General features: G+C 45.8%; 1 protein-coding gene across 1 annotated transcript in view; it reads left to right on the top strand.

The window, feature by feature from the left end:
* The window catches only part of LOC147667214 (5'-3' DNA helicase ZGRF1-like), a gene marked incomplete at its 3' end in the record, with an annotated part of 340,063 nt that overhangs the window by 50,991 nt on the left and 268,779 nt on the right, over positions 1-20,293 (top strand). The window contains exon 5 of the mRNA XM_086948844.1: positions 5,774-5,962. Within this exon, the coding sequence (XP_086804970.1) occupies positions 5,774-5,962 (189 nt within the window). The remainder of the gene's footprint in view (positions 1-5,773; positions 5,963-20,293) is intronic.

The raw sequence follows: 20,293 nt of genomic DNA, 5'->3' as shown, positions 1-20,293 counted from the left end.
AACCAGCATAAAAGAAATTCTATGCTGCCTCTGGTACATAGCTCAGCACTTTGGAACCTGAAGCTCTTGAACCACAATTACTTCCACAAGCAATTTTAAAGCACTACAATCTCTTCTTAATCCCCAAGTTTCTGTTATTACTAATCTTGTTAACAACATTTATTCACCACTTCATGTCACCCACTTTTTTGGGCTCTGTATAAAACTACTGAAAACCACCTGAAACATGGAACAAGAAAGTTTGCCACTTATTTGCACTCCAGAAAGAGTATAGCAAATATATGGCTGCCCCTTAATAGGCATAAGTGGGGCCTCTGAAAAGTCATACTAGCAACAATGGTAGTAACAAAGCTAGAGAATATTTGGATTTATTGAAGAGTTTACAACTGGAAACTACCAACCTCCTGTGCGAATCAAAGGATCCAACATATGGGGGATAAAAAGACAGCTGAAAAACAAAACAATGGAAAATTCCAAAGCAGTTGAATTCAAAATACAGACCCCATTGACTCTACCTCATCTCCTCCCGGGAGAGTCTACTCTGCCCACCTTTGTAACACTCACAACGTCCAGCGTTCGGAGGGCAGGGCTGGAGTGGGGCTTTCTGAGTACGAGACAACACCGTTTTCAGAAATGTTATTGTCCAGTGTTCCCATGAATGTAATCGAGGAAAGACCTGGAGGAATCCAGGAACATGTATTGTTTCCTCACATAGGGCAGTCATGCACACACGGAAATCCACTGCCCCCTCTATCTCTTTTGCCAGTACCTCCTTTCATGTGGACATGAATACCCTCTTTCTTTCAAATTGCAAGGATTCAGATCAGGAGAAAAAGAGGAGTTGTTTGACCCCTGGCTGCACAATTTTCTGCTTGGTGTCAGAATTTTGTCCAGAATTACCACCACCTCTCTTCTGCGATACATGCCCATGCTCACCTTATGTGTTCGCATAAGAGGGAGGGGGAGGGGATCTGTGGGACTTTCCTATGAGCAGTATTCTCCATCAGGCACTTGGAGAGGCAAAAGAACAACTGCTAACAGCATCTGCCTCAGCAGGCTGCACGCATGCCTGTAAACCCTGAGGACAGCAGAAAGGAGCTGGTTTCAGGAGCTCACACGAGACTGGCCGTCTTGTTCTCCTTTTTGCTCCACAGCTCCCATCTCTAATATTAAAGCATCCTCATCACATAGTGATCCTGTCCTGGCTCATACCTTCAAGGTTTTTGCTTAATGTCTTAAAATAAAAATGTGATTGGGACCTGATAAACATGGTTTCAACCTGCTGGCCAATGTTCCTTTTTCCAATCTAACTGCCGTGCATTGTTAGCTTGTTATAACTCTGTTGTGGCAAGAGGGAGACACTGTGATCTCTGTCCTGCATACTTATACATGGTGACAAGCGCCGACTGATCTTTTTTTGTTTAATTAAAATTGCAGCTGTGGTTCATTTTATAGTTTTTAATCCATTAAAAGAAGTATGGCAAAGCAGCCAGGGCGACTGACTCCAGAACCGGAGGGCTCATGGTTTGATCCCCGGTGCCTGCGGCAGATTAGCCCAGCACCATGTTACTCTGGGCAATAGCTCGCTTAATCTTCCCGATCGCCCCCAGCGCCTTGACACCTTTGGGTAATTGTTCGCGCTTTACAAATACTGGACATTTACATTTTACATTTACATATGAAAGTTTATTTTGTTCTCTCTTGTCATTACTTGCACATTTTTAACAAACAAATCTCGGTTACTCCCGTTGTGTAAGTTGCTATTCTTTTATGAAGTTTGGAGCCCCATGATCTATGGTTGTATGCGAGGTGGGTTAAAGCTATATTATGATCGCATTGGCTTAAAGTTTTGCAGTGATTTTAAGTAATCTCGCAATAAAGTTATTCATTCTTTCAAGTCTTGTTTAATTGAGAACACCTCTTGTTTCAGATAAGATCTGTAACATAAGTATCTCTTTATTGTTGCAAAGAACTTATTTTGTTCCTTATTTGCTCCTTGAAGGACCATTCCCTCTTATCAGCCTCATCAGCTTTATCAGCAATTCTTACTTCCCTTTCGAACTTCCAGGGGGTGGTATCTTTTGGGCAGTCTTGTTACTTTTTTTACCACTGTGTCTTGAGGGGTTGAGAATCATCTCCATGAAATATCCAAACCACTCTTTCAATCTACCCGCTGCTGGAAGGCAGAGAACTCGGCGGATAGTCTAGACCTTTTAAGTCTGTCAACCGTAGCCTAAAACTGCATAATGGATGATTTAGCACAGTTTTAAAATTTGCTGAAGTAATTCTCAGCACTCTAATCAGTCACCTTAGAGGTGATCTCTTTCACAGGCACACGAAGCTCCAGGACTTTCTCTTAACTTACCTACACTTTTTGACCCAAGGCAAGAGTGCTCTAGAAGAAAAGGCTCTCCTCAAGGCATTTTGGGCTGGTCAACACCAGCCATCTCCATAGGATTTTGCTGATCAATAGAGTTAATGGTAGATGTGGGGTTTATGGAGCCATCTTATGAAGTGAAGGCAATGACTGCATACCATTATTCTGATTATCGCTGTGCCCCCTTTACCTTGTCCAACAGCGACCTCTCCTCCCTCGCCTCCCCTCTCTAGCAAGTCTTACTTGCTGATCTCCTGTGGGGTCATTAACAATTCCCTCCCAATCTCTTGTCCAACTGGGGAACAGTCAATAATTACCTCGCCTTCTTACAGTCTTGACTCCCACACAAGGGCACTGCCAGTGTGTGCCCCAATTTCTCACCTGCGTCATTTGACATAGTGGGAATCATCTTAAAATGCAGACTTCAATTGGAGGATACGCAACTGCCTCCCTTCCTCTCACGGGTATGTTCCCTCCTGATCTTGTGGCAGTCAAAGGCCAAACAGACTGGAAAGGAAGCCTGCACTTGGGGTTCTGAGCCAAAAAAACAAACCCTACTTGGTAAATGGGTGTGAAGAGTACATTGAATCATACATTAGAAAGCGCAAAGAATCGCAAAGTAGCCCACAAAAACAAAATAACAACATTTCTCATAGCTCAATCTTTCTCATAGGATTAAATACATCATTTTTATTTGAGCAACTAGTGGATACCAACAACCCCCAAACCATCTCATTCGAACTCACATTCCCTCAAACAAACATACCAGACCATTCCCATACTTTAATCGTTCAAACATAAATACAACACCTCAATAAAAGCAGCAAAATATTATTTTCTATAGACTGGGAAAGAAAAAGTTGGTTAATAGTACATCCTTGTTTTATATATGCATCCGTATATTTCGGAATTTCCACTGAACTAAATGTCCTGGTCAGACTGATTTCGAAGTAAGCACCAGCGGACGTTTTCGGTTTAGACCTCAATCCGAGGTCGACCTTCTTCAGGGCGCAAAAGAACCAGATAAAAATAATAGCAATGGGGGAAGCAACCAGGAAAGGTCACTGAGAGGTTCAGCAGTTCAGACAGCTCAAGCAAATCTAGCTCTAACCATAATGGATTGTGGAAAAAGGGGCAACTTCTAGGTTTGAAGTAGGAAGAATTTGAATGCAAACAGAGGGTAACTGTTCCAATTATGTTATGTTATGTTATGTGTTAGCAGTTTTGTAAAGCGCAACAGCTGCCCTGGCAACGGGGCGTCCCGGCGCTAATTAATTAATTAATAATCAATTCTGGGCACAATAGTCGCCCACAAAAACGAGAAAAGGAAAAGAAGTGGAGAGTAAGAGCCTAGGTCTAAAACCCACAGACTAGAGGCAAGCTTAAGTCTTGTCTCTTGATGCCCTCACACATCCCGTGTGATGTCATGCTTCATTATCGAGCGTTGCTCCTCGCCGGGCCGGTGCTGCAATGCCCTACGGGTCCCTCGAAGGGTCGCTTTAGCTGAGATCTTTTATTGGTATAGGTACTGCCGTATGATGAGTGTGGGTGTGAGATAAAGGGTTTTAAGAGAAGAGTGAGTGAATGATAAAACTAGTTAAGGGATACTTGGGTGAATTAAGTTTAATATATAGGTTCCCTTGGCAGGTTAAAATACTGTGAGTGGGTCCCTTAGCTAGTTTTATCATTTACTCACTCACTCACCCTTCTCTTAGAACCGTTTATCTCACACCCACACTCATTATGACTCAAATTTCACGCTGCTATGTTCTTTGAGATTTTGTTACTGCAGCACTATCAATCTCAGCCTTATACAAAAATGGATAGACAAACCTCAGTGCCTGCAAAAGCATGGTGCCAGGCCTATCTTTGGTGTTCTCTCAGATTTTACTTGTCCTGTTGAAAAAGATGGCTGACTTCATGTTCAAAATTGACAGGAAATTGGAGAAATGAGTCTGGTGTGCTTCACTTACAATCAAAGTGAGAAGGACATTGATTTTTCCGAGATTCCCTTATGTTTGGAGACGAGGCAGTTGGACTAAAGTAAGCAGGTCATTCAGGAGTAATTACTGAGGGTTTCATATACTGGTTTGTAATCTTATAAATATCACAAGATGACCAGGCTACAAACAAAATGTCTGATGGTACAGAATAGATCGTCTTGCATGTGCAAGCAAGGCACTGCACTGTAGCCTGTTTAGGAGGAAGTAAAACTTAAGACAGAGCTGAATGAAGCACAGGAGTGAGATACTCCTTGTAAAGCATGCAATGGCATGAAAAGTAAAGTCCATGCAGAAACTGGTTTTATAAAGCACAGCATTACAGATTCTGGATGACAGCAGAGCGTCCATGACCATCAACATTGAACCAATGCAACATTTTAGAACAGGCTAAAATCAGAAATATAATAATCAAAGGAAAATTTAAATCTACAAACTCCTGCTTCAAGGACTCAATAAAATAAATCATCAGTGAAGCATAGGTGCACTCGCAATTAAAAAATATATAATTTTCAGTTAAAATGAGTATTGGGCACAATTTTCAGTAAAGCAACGCAGGAAAGGAAGAAATAGAGAAAGTAGTGTTCAATTGAGGGTTCCAGGATCAGCAATGGAACAGATGGAATGCAACCATTGATCATGTTCTTACGCACTTGATATACTGGCCTATTCCAAGGTTTTAGCCAACGAGAAACCAGCACAGTCAGGATTGTCCACCTGCATGAAAGTCTCCAAGATTTCAGATGCAACTCCTCAATGGGTATTCTGTGAGTCACAGATTTGCCACAAGAGTTCAGAGCTAACAGACTACAGTGAGGCCATGCAAGGATCTTAGGTTAGCAAACTGGTCTTTAAGCTTTTTTAAGAGGTTTGTATTAGCTTCAAATACCTAACTCCACTTTCATCCATTGTATAGACTTTCTCAAATACAGCCAATTCTTGGCCATCTAACTCAGTCAGTTGAGAGAGGAGAGTTGGACTTTAAACCCAACACCTGCTCTACCAAAGAACCACTAGTTATTATCAGAGAAAATATCTGAATTAACCTCAGTTAACTTTCCCAATGACAGTGGGTACTAATACTTGTAGATACAAGCATGTCAGTACTAAATTAATTTGAATGCTAGACAGTTATGAATTATGAAACAACGGATTATAGACCACTTTACCTTTCAAAAAACATTTAAATGAGCTACATTCCCACTGAAATGTTGAAATATTAAGAGTGTATAATGTAACATTTCTTCTTGGGTCTTGGCATTATTATCCGATATTTTTTCTGAAATGTTAGACAGTTTTTTAAATATGCTTTGGAACAACTATTGTATTCTTGTAAAGCACTGGTTGAAACAATTATATTGTTGTTATTTTACATTAACCATTCTTTTGCTTGTAGCTCTGTCCTGGGGATGACCTGGAAAGTGATCGGTATCTAATCACAGTTGAAGCACAAAAAAATGGTGCTAATGTTACAAGAGAACCAAGTGGGAAACCAGAGCTGCCTTCTTCAAGTAAAAGTGACTTGAAGCCCATAAGCCGTCCTACGCCACGTCCGCTGGCTGTAGGTTTAAAAAGGAAGACAACGGTACCAATTAAACTTTTGAATATGTTCAATTCTTTTTGTTATAAGTGTGTTTTTTCATGTATAGCAGTACAGGAGCGGGCTTTGCGATATTTTTCTTAATTAGCTGTCGAGATAATGAACATCATTGAAAACAATAATTTTGTGACATCTGCATTATGAATCTTGCATTTGGATAGTGTACATTCTGCCACTGATAAATCCTGGTAGGACTTTTTGCATTTCAGTGACTTGCCACATTGTTTTGATGGTGCCATCAGAAACCAGAGTCTGTTTGAGCTTTTGATGACGTATTCTACTCTGGGCGTATTCTCAATTATTTAGCTGCTACCGAAACATTGGCCTGTGGGTGTTCAAATTTGGTGTTGAAGAGTTATGTCATCTGCTTATACATGATCTAGGAGAGTAGACTCTCACGTCCCTGCACATGAATATGTTTGTTGGTTTCTTGAGGGCAAGCTCTTTTGGGTACCAAGATAGCCAACTACTTGATGTATCTAGCTCATTCTAATTGTATGTTAAGAATTCTGTCTGGTGTATTTTGTTGGATGCTGGTGGAGAGTACTTTTGTGGCATGGTGAGCCAGCTGAATGGTTGTGCTCCAGACAGTCTAGTCTAATTTCCAAAGATTTTTACAGAACTTTCTTCCAATCATGAAAGTTTGCTAATTTTTCAGCCTGGACCTCATTGCTTCTTTAACTGAGGAAGCCTTGGACAAAATAAATATCTCCAGTGTTGACGTTTTTGCTGGAAATGCAAATCCCTTCAACTTTTCTGAGCATTTCTTGTGTTGGTCTTAGTTAAAGCAGTAAAGTTGCAAAGGTATCTTTTATCTGGTCAATTGCAATTCATTTTCCAAACATTAGAAACTTGGAGGAGTTTATGCTCCATGGGGCCTTCAAGCTCATTCTTAGCCAAGGCTTCATCAATGGTGGACCAGGTACATGTCCCTATTTCAGACATTTGTATGGTCATTACCTTGCACAGAAGGGGAAACTGCCTTTACAACTCTGGCATTACGACATAATGCCTTTATCTATCTCTATCCTGGGTTCGGCCTGTTGCCTCCCGGCTACCAAAGCACCAATGGTGCTCGTAGGCAGTGTTTTGCCGTGCACTGCGATTCAAATCACTTTTCTGGTTTTCTCTCGTAAGGTAACCAGGGCACTCCAATGCTGAGTGTAAATCAAGTTTGTTTTTATTTCTCTCGAATGCGGAAGAGACATCAACACGTTTCGGTGTATAAACACCTTGGTCACACTTTGTGATTAGTTATATAAACAATATATATATGAAATGGGGTTTGGAGGCAGTTAAAGTTATAGGGTAGTAAGGGTATTTTTAGTGATGGGTAGGGGCGTAGGGTGGTAAGGGTGTTTTTAGGGTTTAGGAGTGGGTATTAGGTGGTAAGGGTATTTTTATTGTTTAATGGTGGGCAAGGGTATAGAGTGGTAAGGTTAAAAATGGGGGGAAAAAATTATTTAAAAAAACGGGGGGGGGGGATCTGCTCCCAAAAAGAAAAAAGAAAATTTTTAAATAATTTAAATATAAATATATGTATTTATATATATATCTCCAACAATTTTTACACCATGTGGAAAAGACCTCTCGAAATGGAAAATACATCCAAAGTTGCAGGGGCATCAAGTATGGCCCAGATCTGGTGATACGATTGTCCAAGCCAAATGCGTTTCGGGCTACACGCCCTTGTTCACTGGCAAAGTAAGGAAACACAAGTGAGTTGCAGTGACCTTTTTATTCAAATTCAGCCCCACGCAATCGCAAGGCATTCTGTGTTTGGTAGTTCTGCAAATCTGTTTTACCTCGGTGGGCTTTACATTGTGCCTCTAATTGTAATGAATAAAATCCCAAGTGGGTTTGGCAACACAGTCCATCCCATTAACCATGCCATATCTCTCCCTTAAAACAGGAAACCAATTCGACATTGAGATCCACTCGATCGTGGTCTCTTGCTCCGCCTTTCCGCAGCGCCCCTTTTCCTCGACCAGGGTCAGCCAATACAAGTCCAACAATTTTTACACCATGTGGAAAAGGCCTCTCGAAATGAAAAATACATCCAAAGTTGCATGGGCATCAGGTGCGGCTCAGATCTGGTGCCATGATTGTCCACGGCAAACGCATTTCGGGCTACATGCCCTTGTTCACTGGCAAAGTGAAGGAAACACAAGAGAGTTGCATTCACCTTTTTATTCAAATTCAGCCCCACGCAATCGCAAGGCATTCTGTGCTTGGTAGTCCTGCAAATCGGTTTTACCTCTGTGGGCTCCACATTGTGCCTCTAATTATAATGAATAAAATCCGAAGTGGGTTTGGCAACACAGTCCATGCCATAACCCATGCCATATCTCTGCCTTACAACAGGAAACCAATTCGTCATTGAGAACCATGCGATTGTGGTCTCTTGATCCGCCTTTCCGCGGCGGGCCGTATCCTCGACCAGTGCCAGCCGATACAAATCCAACAATTTTTACATCATGTGGAAAAGGCCTCTCAAAATGGAACACACATCTAAAGTTGCACGGGCACCAGGTGCGGCTCAAATCTGGTGCCACGATTGTCCAAGCCAAACGAGTTTCGGGCTACACACCCTTGTTCACTGGCAAAGTAAGGAAACACAAGTGAGTTGCAGTCACCTTTTTAATCAAATTCAGCCCGCCCAATCCACAATGCATCTGTGCTTGGTAGTCCTACAAATCTGTTTTACCTCAGTGGTCTTCACAGGGGCGTGGCTTAGCGCCAATCGCGTCTGATCCGTTTCTCCGGGTACGAGGCAACATGCGTGGATTCCGGAGCCATTGGGGATGAATATAATTTTAAACACCAGGCTTCGGTATCGGATGGATCGCTGCTCTTGTGGGTGCCATCAAGGACTGCTGGAAGGTGCCAAATGAAGCTGATTTACCCCCGCAAACGCGCTGTCCGCAGTGATGAAGTAAATCAAAATGGAGGATGATGTTAAATACCACTACTCCTGACATAGAAGGCACAGAGACAAACTAAATTTCCTTCCTGTGCACCGGGCTTAGGAGCATTTCAGCAGCCTGAACCTCTGTCAAGGTACACTTGCCTCTATTGCGAGGCTCTTTAATTAAAGTGGCCTGACCCTAAGATGGAGGCCGTCTGAAGTGTACAGGAAACGTTGTGCCTGCTCCTGCGGAGCTGAGGTGCTAACAACTGGCGATTTATGACAACTATCGTTCTGAAAGCTGTGTGTGCAAGCTTTAAGAAAGTTTTCTCACGAATCAGACCTCATCAACCCAATGATCGTTATCTGAGAGGGCCTGACCTTAAGATGGTGCCCGTGATTTACTTGTCGGCAAAATCGATAGGCAATACAGCGGTCTGTAATTTGCTACACCACAGACTTAATTTCACTGCCCCTGAACTCGCCTGCCTGCGCCAATTGAGAGGTATGGGTGCAACAAGGGAGAGGCCCGCAAATTTGCCCTGTGGTTGACCTAGCATCCGGACCCATTGTGGGGACTGTGCCCGTGGCCTGGAAGTACACGGACACTGGCTGTGCACTGCTCCATTGCACGACGAACACCCCTTAAAAGGCTGCTTGACACGCTGCTGCTCCCATGCTATCACCTGCGGCCCGGTGCATGGCTGCCGATCCACCCATTCCAAGGGTCTCAGAGCTGGGTTTCCAGTGCTGCTGGTCCTCACCGGCCGAACATAGAACAGCACACACCCAGCGCCTCACAGAAGCGTCTTGTAATCCCAGATCACCGCTGCTGCCTGAGAATGCTACACTGGCCCCCCTCCAGCTGCCTCTCTGAGATCGGGGTCCTGGTGTTTCTTCCAGGATTTTGGGCACTGTGTTTTTTAACCAACTTTAAACTGGTGGCAACTAGAACTTGCCACTGAGCCATGGAGACTAATAGACTCAACGTGTCCAACTCTAATATGGCCACAAAAACCACACTCCTTCTCCTACCTTACCATCCTCGCCAGCGCCTACCACCCGTTTTTGGTTTATAGCCTTCTGATCCCCTCCTGATCCTCACTCTTCTCTGGCGGAGCCCTAAACGCATACATGGCCGCTTGCCGGTGGAGCTGCACTGACAGCTATAGGGGAGACTGGCCCTGGCACACGGCTATGGTCTCACCTACCCAGCCGGATCACGGACATTTGTCTTGTTTTCTTCCCTGCTGCTGACGGACATTTGTCTCGTTCTCTTCCCCGCACGCCCACCCATCAGGACCTTACGCTGCTTACTTCCCTAGACAGCTGAGACCTAGCTACTTTTGTCTGATTCCCGGTGGAGCTGCCTCGCTAGCTAAAGGGGAAATGGACTTTGGACCCCCTCCTTGACCATCACCTACCCAGCCAGACTTTGGGCAAATAATCCCACGTCTCTCCTGACCTTATCTCCCCCCATTCTCCCTTCCCCCACCCCTCATCCCTCTCTGTTCCTACTCTTTCCAGCCTCTGTCCTTTGCCCTCACTTGCCCTTGCCCTTTGTACCCACCCTGTTTTTCTGTGAACTTCTTCCCTTGCCACTTGAGACCGAGCTATTTTGTCTGATGCCCGATGGAGATCCCCGGTTTAGCTATAGGGGAGATGGCCCGTGGATTCTCTCCTTGGTCGTCACCTGCCCAGTCTGTCTTTAGACAGACTTCCTTTCGTCTATCCTGTTGTCTCTTCCCTTATCCCGATATACGCTTGGAGCCCAGTATCAGTGGCCTACATGATGACCGCAATGAAGAATGTGGGGAGTCAACAGTTGTCCCGCCACCCCGGAGGAGCAGAGATTGTTGGCCTGCAAGCCGGACATGTTCCCCAAAAGTGTGGCTGGAGATAGACCGGTGTCAGCCGTCACTAGCTGCCTTATGAATCCAGGCGGCTGTGGAGGCCGGCAGGGGCACGATCCGGATACGCTGCAGGGCTGGAGTGACGGGCAACAGACCTGATCGCCGACCTGCTCACGTGAGAAACTCGCGCGGCCTTGGGTGCCCCATCTATACCCCACAGAGAATTTCAGTTTACGTGGTGACCCAGTGAGGATCCCAGACCCACAGGGGTGCAGGGAGACTAGTGGTGGAAGGGTCGACAAACCCCTCCCAGCGTCCATCAGTATCTGGCAGAGCCGAGTGCAGGATGCCCATGACAGAGGCCCGATTGTGGATCGCAGGGGCCTTGAAGGGATAGCCCAAAGGAGGGACCAAGAAGCAATGACTGGGGTGCAGCTAAGCTCAGCCGGCAAGGCAGAACAGACCTGGGGCAAAGCGGACAACCCGTCAGGATCCCCTCCTGAGTGGAGCAGTTTGCACCTGGTCAGCGCAACGAAGGATGCTGGCATGGGCCCAGGGCCCAAGGTCCTAATTTCTCCTCTAGCAATCCCTCCGGGGCCAGTTTGCCTCAGGAGTCCAAGTCTACCTTGCCTCTCCAGTTTGAGGACCACCCACTGGCATTTGCAATTGCTTATTACACTCTATCTCCACCTCCCTTTTTGTATACACCAACTCTGCGGCGGTAGAGGTAAAAGAAAGCCATCCTGTATCTGGCCGGGTCACACATTACCACCTCCGGATTAGTGAGCAACAACACCCCAGACAGTCCAGTTTGGGCCCTTGAAACCCCAAGTTTGGAGGAGACTGGAAAAAGCCAGGGCGATAGCGACTGGTGTGCCCTCAGACAGGGAAGAAGAAACTGCTGATCTCCAACAGGCTCACTGGACCCGATGGCCATGGCGGACCCTGTACAACAACGATTGACCAAAATCCTGGAAGCAATCACAGATACCAAAGCCACCCTGCACCAAGATATCAGCACTGTGTCTGTGGGCTTTGGCCTGCTAAGAAGTGAACACCACAAACTAGCAGAGGGAGTGAAGACCACAGAGGCCTCTATCCCGGAGCTCCACCCCACACAACAAAACTGACTTTCCAGGATTCTGAAATCACTGAGTGGAACTGCACGCTGAATTGCAGGGATGAAGATGCAGACGGGTGGAATAGAAGGAACAACATAAGAATTCTTGGGCTTCTGGAGGGAACAGAAAGTAAGGACATGATCTCATTCCTAGAACCCTGGCTCAGCATGGTAGTGGCACTGGAGGGCCTCTTGACAATCTACACTCTCGAGACAGAAGACAAGGTCCCCACTCGCCTCCCAGCTCCGCCGCGTCCTGTGGTAGCAAAGCTCTTTCACTACAAAGATATAGACCTCCTCCTACAGAAAGCACAAACTGATGGCCTGTTTACGGTGGGCAATAGCAAAGTCTCTATCTTCCCCGACTACAACGCTGAAGTACAGAGAAAACCAGCCTCATATCTTGAGGTCAAGAGAGCACTGCGAGAAGAGAACCTGCAGTTCTCTTTAATGTTCCCTACCAGGCTCCGCCTAATATTGGATGGGAAGACACATTTTTTTGAGGACCCCGAGGTGGCTTGGAAATGGCTCGAATCCTACAATGTAGGAATAAAACCAAAAACACAGATACTGGTAACCCATGTGGAGAAACAAGGGCACGGACCAGGCCGAAAAGGAAGCAGTCTAAAAGACCTAGTCCATCTCAGACGAAGAAGGAAAGAGGTGCTCCCGTAAAGGAGGTGGACGAAATCAGGAGGAATACGGACTCTGTCTCGGAACCTGGCACTAGATGAGCTAAGGAACAGGAGATAGCTCATGATTTGAAAGCGTCATGCTGACGATTGTTACGCCAAGACTAGCTGATGATCTCTGACTGGGCGAGGCTCTTCTGAGGAGAGCCATGCATCATGACGATATGGAAAGCCCTGTTATGAATGGAAATGGCCAGGCTGGAGGTGTTTGCTAAAAGAGCCGATGCGAGTTGAACTGAACAACAATAACATTGCCCTGCAGGCGATTGTACACATGATGCAGCCTACCCTGCTGATGCGAGTTGAACTGAACAACAATTGCATTGCCCTGCAGGCGATTGTACACATGATGTGTCCTACACCCTCCTAGAAGACCTCGCCTAGCTCCTAGATGTGTTCTTACGATGACCAAGATGGTTTGCCTGCAATTTGGGCTGGGGAAGAGGGAGTTTTATTTTATGGGGGTTTTCATGGTTATATTTTAGTTTCTTTTGCAGGTGGGGTCTAAGCTCTTTATTTCTGGGGTCGGCGGATTTGGAAGGGAAGGTAGGACTGAGTACCAAGGTTCTTGAAAATGGCCTCCAAACAACACACACTGAAAATACTGACATGGAACATCAGGGGGATAGGCTCAGCCATTAAGCTTCACAACATGCGTAGATACTTGCGCAGGAGAGGAGTGCAGATTGTGCTCCTGCAGGAAACACACCTCATTTATGGCGAAGTGGAGACAATGCGCAGAAGATGGAGAGGGCAGATGTTTGTGACCTCCTACTCGGCGTAAGGCAGAGGTGAATTGATCTGGGGACAGGGTTGTGTACCCTTCAAACCCCTACACACTCGCAGACAGAGATGGTAGAATCATACTGAGGAAGGGTAAGGTCCTTGGGTGGGACATCACGTTAGGTAGTATATATGCCCCTAATCAAGATCAAGTGCGATTCCTTCAGAACCTCTCTGTTGTAATTTTGCAGCGATTGGGTTAGCATTAGCAGAAGCCATCCTGTATTATGAAGTTATCTTGTCCATTTTGTGGAATTCATTTTGTATTTCTGGCAGCCATCTTGTTTGCCATGTGCTCTGTCCTACCTTGCTGTTGTCTGCTCTTGAAATCTGCCCAGAGACAGGTTATATTTAGCCTCTTCTGCTTCGCACATGCTCAGTTGAGCTTGCAGCTGTCCTTGCAGCTGTCCCTAGTCTGTAAATGTCAGGATGTATTCACCAGAATTAGTCTAACTTTTAGCTCCTCCCACTTGTTGACTGTGCATTTTCTGTATGACCTTATATTTGCCTGAAACCTTCTCTTGTACTTGTACCGCCTTCTTTTGAGCCCCTTTATGGGTATAAAAGGAACAAGCTCCTTCCATTCAGTGTGCTACTTCATACATTGCCGAACGGTGTTGTGTGAATGTAGTTCCACTTCATGAGGTTAATACACTTTGTATTTTCTATTCCAGTTTCTGTGTCAACTTCTACCCTATTGGTCTGAGGACTTGTGCAGAGAAGGGCGAACCCCTTGCACTGGTAGGCCTTGCTGAGGCTCACCACTACATCTCGGCCTCTATCGCTGAGGTGTTAACATCGGACATACTGCTGGGGGGTTATTTTGTTTGTGTTACTAATACTATCCTAGACTGCCCACATCCTCCATTACCGTGCACCAGGTCTACCGCACAACAGCAGGATTCCGAGATTGGAGGTGAAATTGGGGGCTAGAGGACCTCTGGAGGACACATCATGTAGGGGATCGAGACTACTCGTACTATGCTCCTTTGCACCAATTGCACACCTGGCTGTATTTATTCTTGAGCACACCTGGCTTGGGTTGCTCTGTTACCCAAACAGAATATTTGGTGCATACATTTTCAGATTATAGCCCTCTCTTGTTAACCCTTCAGCCCCTGGGGAAACGCTCGCTGATCCCACTATGGCAGCTAAACCTGATGATGCTAGAAGATAACTGTTTCAAAGAAACTGCAGGCACAGCCATAGACACTTACTTTGATAACAGTACACAAATAGCATCCATAGAGCTGATAGAATGGGAGGCGTTTAAGGTGGTGATGAGGGGTCATTGCTTTGGACAATTGATGGGGGCACAAAAAGAATTATATTGAGATCTGGAAACATTGGGAGGTAAATTACACTTGTTGGATAATGTACAGGGAAATTGACCAGATGCACGAGATACCTTAAGAGAAATGCACACACTGTACCACCACGGCCTTGAACGGTTGAGGTGCCATGACTACAGAGGCTACCTTGCTAGGGTGCTGAAAGAAGAGGGGAGGCCTGTTAAGATTATTGGCATGGCTAGTTACGCCTGAGACCCGTGGACCTCCATTCATGCAAGTTCGATTCGGCACTGGGGACCCAGTCCACGTCCCTAAGCCTATCAATGATTTATTCTGCGACTATTATGAAACCCTTGATAGGGCTGGAAGAGTGGGCCAGACACAGGCACCAGCCTAATCCTGCTGAAGAAGCTACAGTCTAAACACAAGCGCAAACAGTTCAGTTCCCGATGGAGGAGGCCTCGAGGAGCAGGGAGAGCATTTCAGATAGTCTTACCTGTAGGACGAAGAACAGACCAAGCGTCATGGATGGTCATTGCTGTAGTGCGGAGAATAGACCAGCAGTTGTGGACTGTTGTTGTAGCACGAAGATCCTCTCGTGCATCACAGACAGTCGTTGCTGGAGATTCACAATGGTGGTCACCGCAGGCTGTCGATGCTGTTTCTCAAAGAGCAGATCTCTCATTGCTGGTCATCACTAGCATGAAGAGTCGTGTTCACCGGAGCTTCATGTTGTCAGTGGTCATGGGAGGCAAGATCTTGGCATGAACAAGCCTGTTCAGTTTAGCAAAAAGCACCAAAGTTCAGAATTTCTTCTTAATTTGAGATAGTGATTTCCGGTGCTGAGCACCGGCTCTTAATTGGAAACACCTGCACTTATGCAGTCTGCCACAAGGTGGCGCTGTCTGGCTAATCCAGAGGTGACCGCAACAACAGGCAATTATTAATTCAATATACATTAAAAATACTATTTCCTGCTGCCTAAGCCATTCTTATAGCTTTTGGGCCTTAAACAGTCCAAAATGTTACACTTGTAGGAGTGTAATGGTGTGTAGTTGTGTGGTTACTAGCATTTGCAGCATGGCAGGGGCAATATGTGGTGCAAACTGCAGGGGTCTCCTGACGAGAGCCCTGGCACTTTTTTTCCTACAAATTAAGCACTGCCTAAGAGGCGCCTCTTGGGGATCGGGGACGTACTCCAGCAGAATCCCAGCAGGGCTCAGGCAGGTCCATTTGCAGCAGGTCAGTGTGTTGTGTCCCTGTAGGTCAGAATAGGAGGTCAGTCAGCTGACCATTGGAGTCACTTCAGCCTGGGATGAAGGGTGCAGGTAATTTCTTCCTTCTCAGCAAGCGAAGCAGGCCTCAAGCAGCAGGGCCTCCTTCGTATGTAATTTCCACAGCTCCAGAAGGTACTGAAGAGTGAGGCTGAAGATCACACTTTTATATCTTGTGCCCCCTTTGAATTGAGAGAAGCTTCTGTACTGTTACACCCACAGAGGTGTCTGGAATTGTCTGCTTACCTACCCTGTTCCCAGTCTGTCTGGAGGCACAGAAGGCTAGTGTGAAGCCCTGTATGTATAGGCTGGGCCATTGCCTTTGAAAGTACAAGCTTGGTAGGTGTAGATCCACCCCTTTCCTGCCAACAGCCAGACCATCTATTGTGATGCTGAGAGGAATGCACAAAGGCCAACTGCATCTAGCCATGTGTCCCAGGAATAAGACGCAGGCACCAATTGGTTAGGGCAAGAAAATGCTAACTTTCTAAAAGTGGCATTCTCAGAATTCTGACTTACTATCCGACTTTACCATTAAAAATGGGTTAACATTACAATTTCTAACACATCAAACAGAAGTTTCCTACCTGCTTCTAATCAAAAGTTATCCCTTATTAAATATAATCCTGTAACCCAGTGTTATCCTATGGGAGAGGAAAGCCTGACACTAGTGAAAAACAAATTTGAGAGTTACCAGTACATGTAAAACTTTAAAGTACATTTTCAACTTTTTGAACGCAATCTAAAGCGTTAAAAGCCAAAAGACTGCATACACAGCCATATCACTGAAAAGTGTGCCATGTTTGAGTATCTAGCAATATTTAAAGAAACGTGCATCACTGGAAACATGGAAAAGCCCCACAACAGTTAAAATGAGACATGTTTTGACTGCTGCTGGACCAGTGTCTTATTACAGCATGCAACAATTGTACGTAAGTGATTTACTTTATGGAATCAATGAGCTTGTTATCAAATGCAGGAGATGGTTACCATTTTTAACAAAAAATATACAGAACACGTTTCCGCTAGAGATATTATTATAACTAATAAACATGGACCTGCAAGCTGCTGTCTGCCCTTCGTCACTTCAAGCACTAAAATAGATCTGTAGATAGGGAGGTTTTCTAAATTAATCAGCTGAGAACAAAGGAGCCCGATTGTTAAGGCTGTTGGGTAGCTGAACAGTATAAACTGAAAGTAGTGACATATTAGGGAACTGTAAACATTTGACCTTGGGAGTGGACAGGACAGGTCATCGGAAATGTAACTAGAAGAATTTGGACGCACATTGGAAACCTGAAAAGCAGGACCTGAAACCTCTAGAGAGCTGCAAATCACCCGGGAGTGCTTCAGGGAGCTAGAAACGTGAATTGAGAGCGCTTGCGAAAGCAGTGGAGCTTGGAGTCATACCTATGAACTTGCTGCAGCCCAAAGGACGTAGAGATGTGTCCGGGATAGTGCAAGCTTTGGAAAGGAGGTACAGTAGTCCTGTCTTTGGACAGACATTATTGACCGGATCGTTTGTTTCATGTGAAACAAACAAAAAAATAACGGAAACACGGCGACTCTCACCAAAATCTATGTCCAGGAGTATTTGGAGTAAGGTTGTGGCATACATATTAAAGCAGCTGACTGTAGTACAGGGGAACAGTGTTAGAGTCTTGCTTGCCTCCATGCCTAATAAAAAATAATTAAACACAGTCACGTGATTACAAGTTAACAAACAAAAAGGCAATTAATGAAAGGCAACTATACACGCTGCAAGTGTATTTGAGGTAGGAATGTGTAAATGCTTAGAGGAAAAACAGCCGACATTTCGAAAGCAGGATAGTTAATGGAAACAAAAGGAAAGTGAAACAGATCATAGCGCTGAGCCAAGTGGGCTCCAAAACCACGCCATTATTTAAAGTTTAAACTACAAGAGAGAGGAGTGTCATGAGGAAAGTATAAGCACACAGCAGTAGAGCGTACCTGCGAGACCAATTATGAAATACGCAGGCCATCCAGGGGGAGGGGGGTGTAATATTGGAGTCTGGGAGGAGCATGAGCAGCGCTAGTGAAAACTACTCATAAAAATGAAATAGAAGCAGCAACAGGTGGAAATGCAAGTGCGGGTAGAAAGCTACAATAACAAGATCCGCGGCCGTGGTGGGAGGGGGAGCAGGAGGTGAGCTTACGAGTGGTGCGCGCGGCAAAGGAAATCCATAAAGGAAAGCCAGGGCGCTAAAAGCTGGCAGTTGCGCGCATGCACGCGTGTGTGAACGCAAGCGCTAGGCCGTATGGCAGCACTTTTAAAAGCCCTAAGTAAATGCCCCCCAGCGCATGCGCTGGCTTAGGCGAGACCTAAAGAGGAAGATTTAGGCCTGGAAAAAGGTTTATTTCGCCAGGTCGAAATGGCAGTTTAAGTCTGCACACACAGGCAGCAATGGGAGATGTTTAAAAGCTACTTAAGTGGGTGACACAATCAGTGCTGCAGGCCTAATAGTAGCATTTAATTTACAGGCCCTGCGTACAAGTTGTACCACTTTAGTAGAGACGTTCAAGTAAATTAACTGTGCCAATTGGTTGTAAGCCAAATTCCTAAGAGCCAATAAAAACAGGTTCTGAAAACAGAAGGGTGAAGGGAAAAAGTTTGAAGATGGCCCAACAGAGAGGGCCAAGTCCAACAGTAGCCCAGATGACTCGCTTCTTTTCCTCCAAATTAAAGTTTTGCAAAAAACAAGTTTTGTCAATGTCAAAAGGCTGGTAACTAAGCCAAATGTATTTGTTTTGCCAGCACTTGTTGTATGAGGCCTGTGCACTGCATGCAACAATGTACATAATTTTTAGGTCGAGCCTAAAGTCAGCGTGCATGCACTGCTCTGCGAGGCATGCAGTAATTACTCTGTGGAGTTCTCCACACCTACTAATTTTTTATTGGTTGCTTGGTCAGCCTTTCCAAATTGCATTGCTGTCAGTGGTGAACAAGGTGCATTTGTCCCACCTTGTGGCTAGTTTGTTACCGCCCTGGCTACTGACCCGTCTACATGGATCTTTTCACCAGTGGCCACATGTTTAGTTTCAATGCACTACTTTTTCTTTCCGCCCTCTCTTCGCAGCTCGCTTGTGTGTTTTTTAAGGCACGGGTTTCCCTCAAGTTATGTGGTTACTATTACAGTGCTTGTTTACTTTAAAAACAGATGGCATGTTTCGTTTGCTGTCTGTCTCCAGCCCATGGTTTAGGGTTTTATTTCCTTAGGCTTTTTACGCATCAACGTGCCGCTGCAAAACCCCCTGTGGATTTTCAGCTTGACCCTTCCTCCCCCACCCTCGTGCTCCTTGTTTCAGTGGCAACATTATTATCTTTGTTTCCTCCCTCCGGCTCTGACTGGGGCCCAAGAAGGGGGCGGGGTAGTGCTGTAAACGCTCTACAGACTTGTTTGTCACAGCAGGGCTCCTCACATAACAAGGACATAACTAGATAAATCTCCGATCTCGGGGGAGGAGCTTCGCGCGGTGCCAAGATGGACGCGTGAGCAAAGGGCTCCCGAGACCCTCTTCGCCTCCCGCAACTATCCTGCCACAAATCCTGATTTGAACGACGGGTACTTATTGCTTATGCCCTGCGGATCCTGAGAACTTTTTTCAAAAATCAAATCAGACGCCGAGAACCGGACTTGCTGCACCCTGAAGTTGGCGGCCTACATCGTAGACTATCCCCGGACTTGAGTCCCCGAGGTACCCAGGTGGCAATTCAACAACAACGGCCAGTGTGACACGCCCACAGCCCCTGTGGTACTTTCGGTTTCGCTTTGGGACATTGTTGACGGCGTTCTACGGCCTCTCTATATGACTGTCCTGTTCCTGCGGCAGGTCCTACGCTTGCTTTGGATCTTAGCCCTCTTGCCCTTGGGGGCCATCGAGAGCGGGACCATTTTGACCAGATACCACCGGTTCCGTCGGAGTTCATTGCTCAATATGGCGGGCAAAGCGGATACCGAGAAACGGAACACCAAGGGCACGCATCGTGGTGGTGTTCTTCAAACCCAGACCATAGAGCGCTACACTCGCCCAAAAGGGTCCCCAGGCGGAGCGAGCAGGGCTCTTGAGGGGACCGGAGATGGTACTCCTATAACGGAGGAGCCGACACTGAAGGACATCATGGGCGCCATCACCAGTGTTCGAACGACTATGGGCCAACAATATGAAACCCTTGCAGCGAAGATCGACACAGTGGCGATCGAGGTTAATCTTATTAGGGCGGACCTGGGTAAAACGAATGAGCGGGTCAAGTCCCTGGATATTAAAACTGCAAGCTTGACCACGGATGTCTCGGACCTCCAGCCTGAGGTTCGCACTCTCCGAACCTCCAATGACCTGTTTGCCCGCCAGCTGGAGGATTTCGAAAGCCGGGC

The sequence above is a fragment of the Lissotriton vulgaris genome, unplaced genomic scaffold (genome assembly GCF_964263255.1).
Source record: "Lissotriton vulgaris unplaced genomic scaffold, aLisVul1.2 SCAFFOLD_1138, whole genome shotgun sequence".
Lineage (NCBI taxonomy): Eukaryota > Metazoa > Chordata > Amphibia > Caudata > Salamandridae > Lissotriton > Lissotriton vulgaris.
Note: the sequence above shows the minus strand (reverse complement) of the source record. Positions and strands in the feature narration are given on the sequence as shown.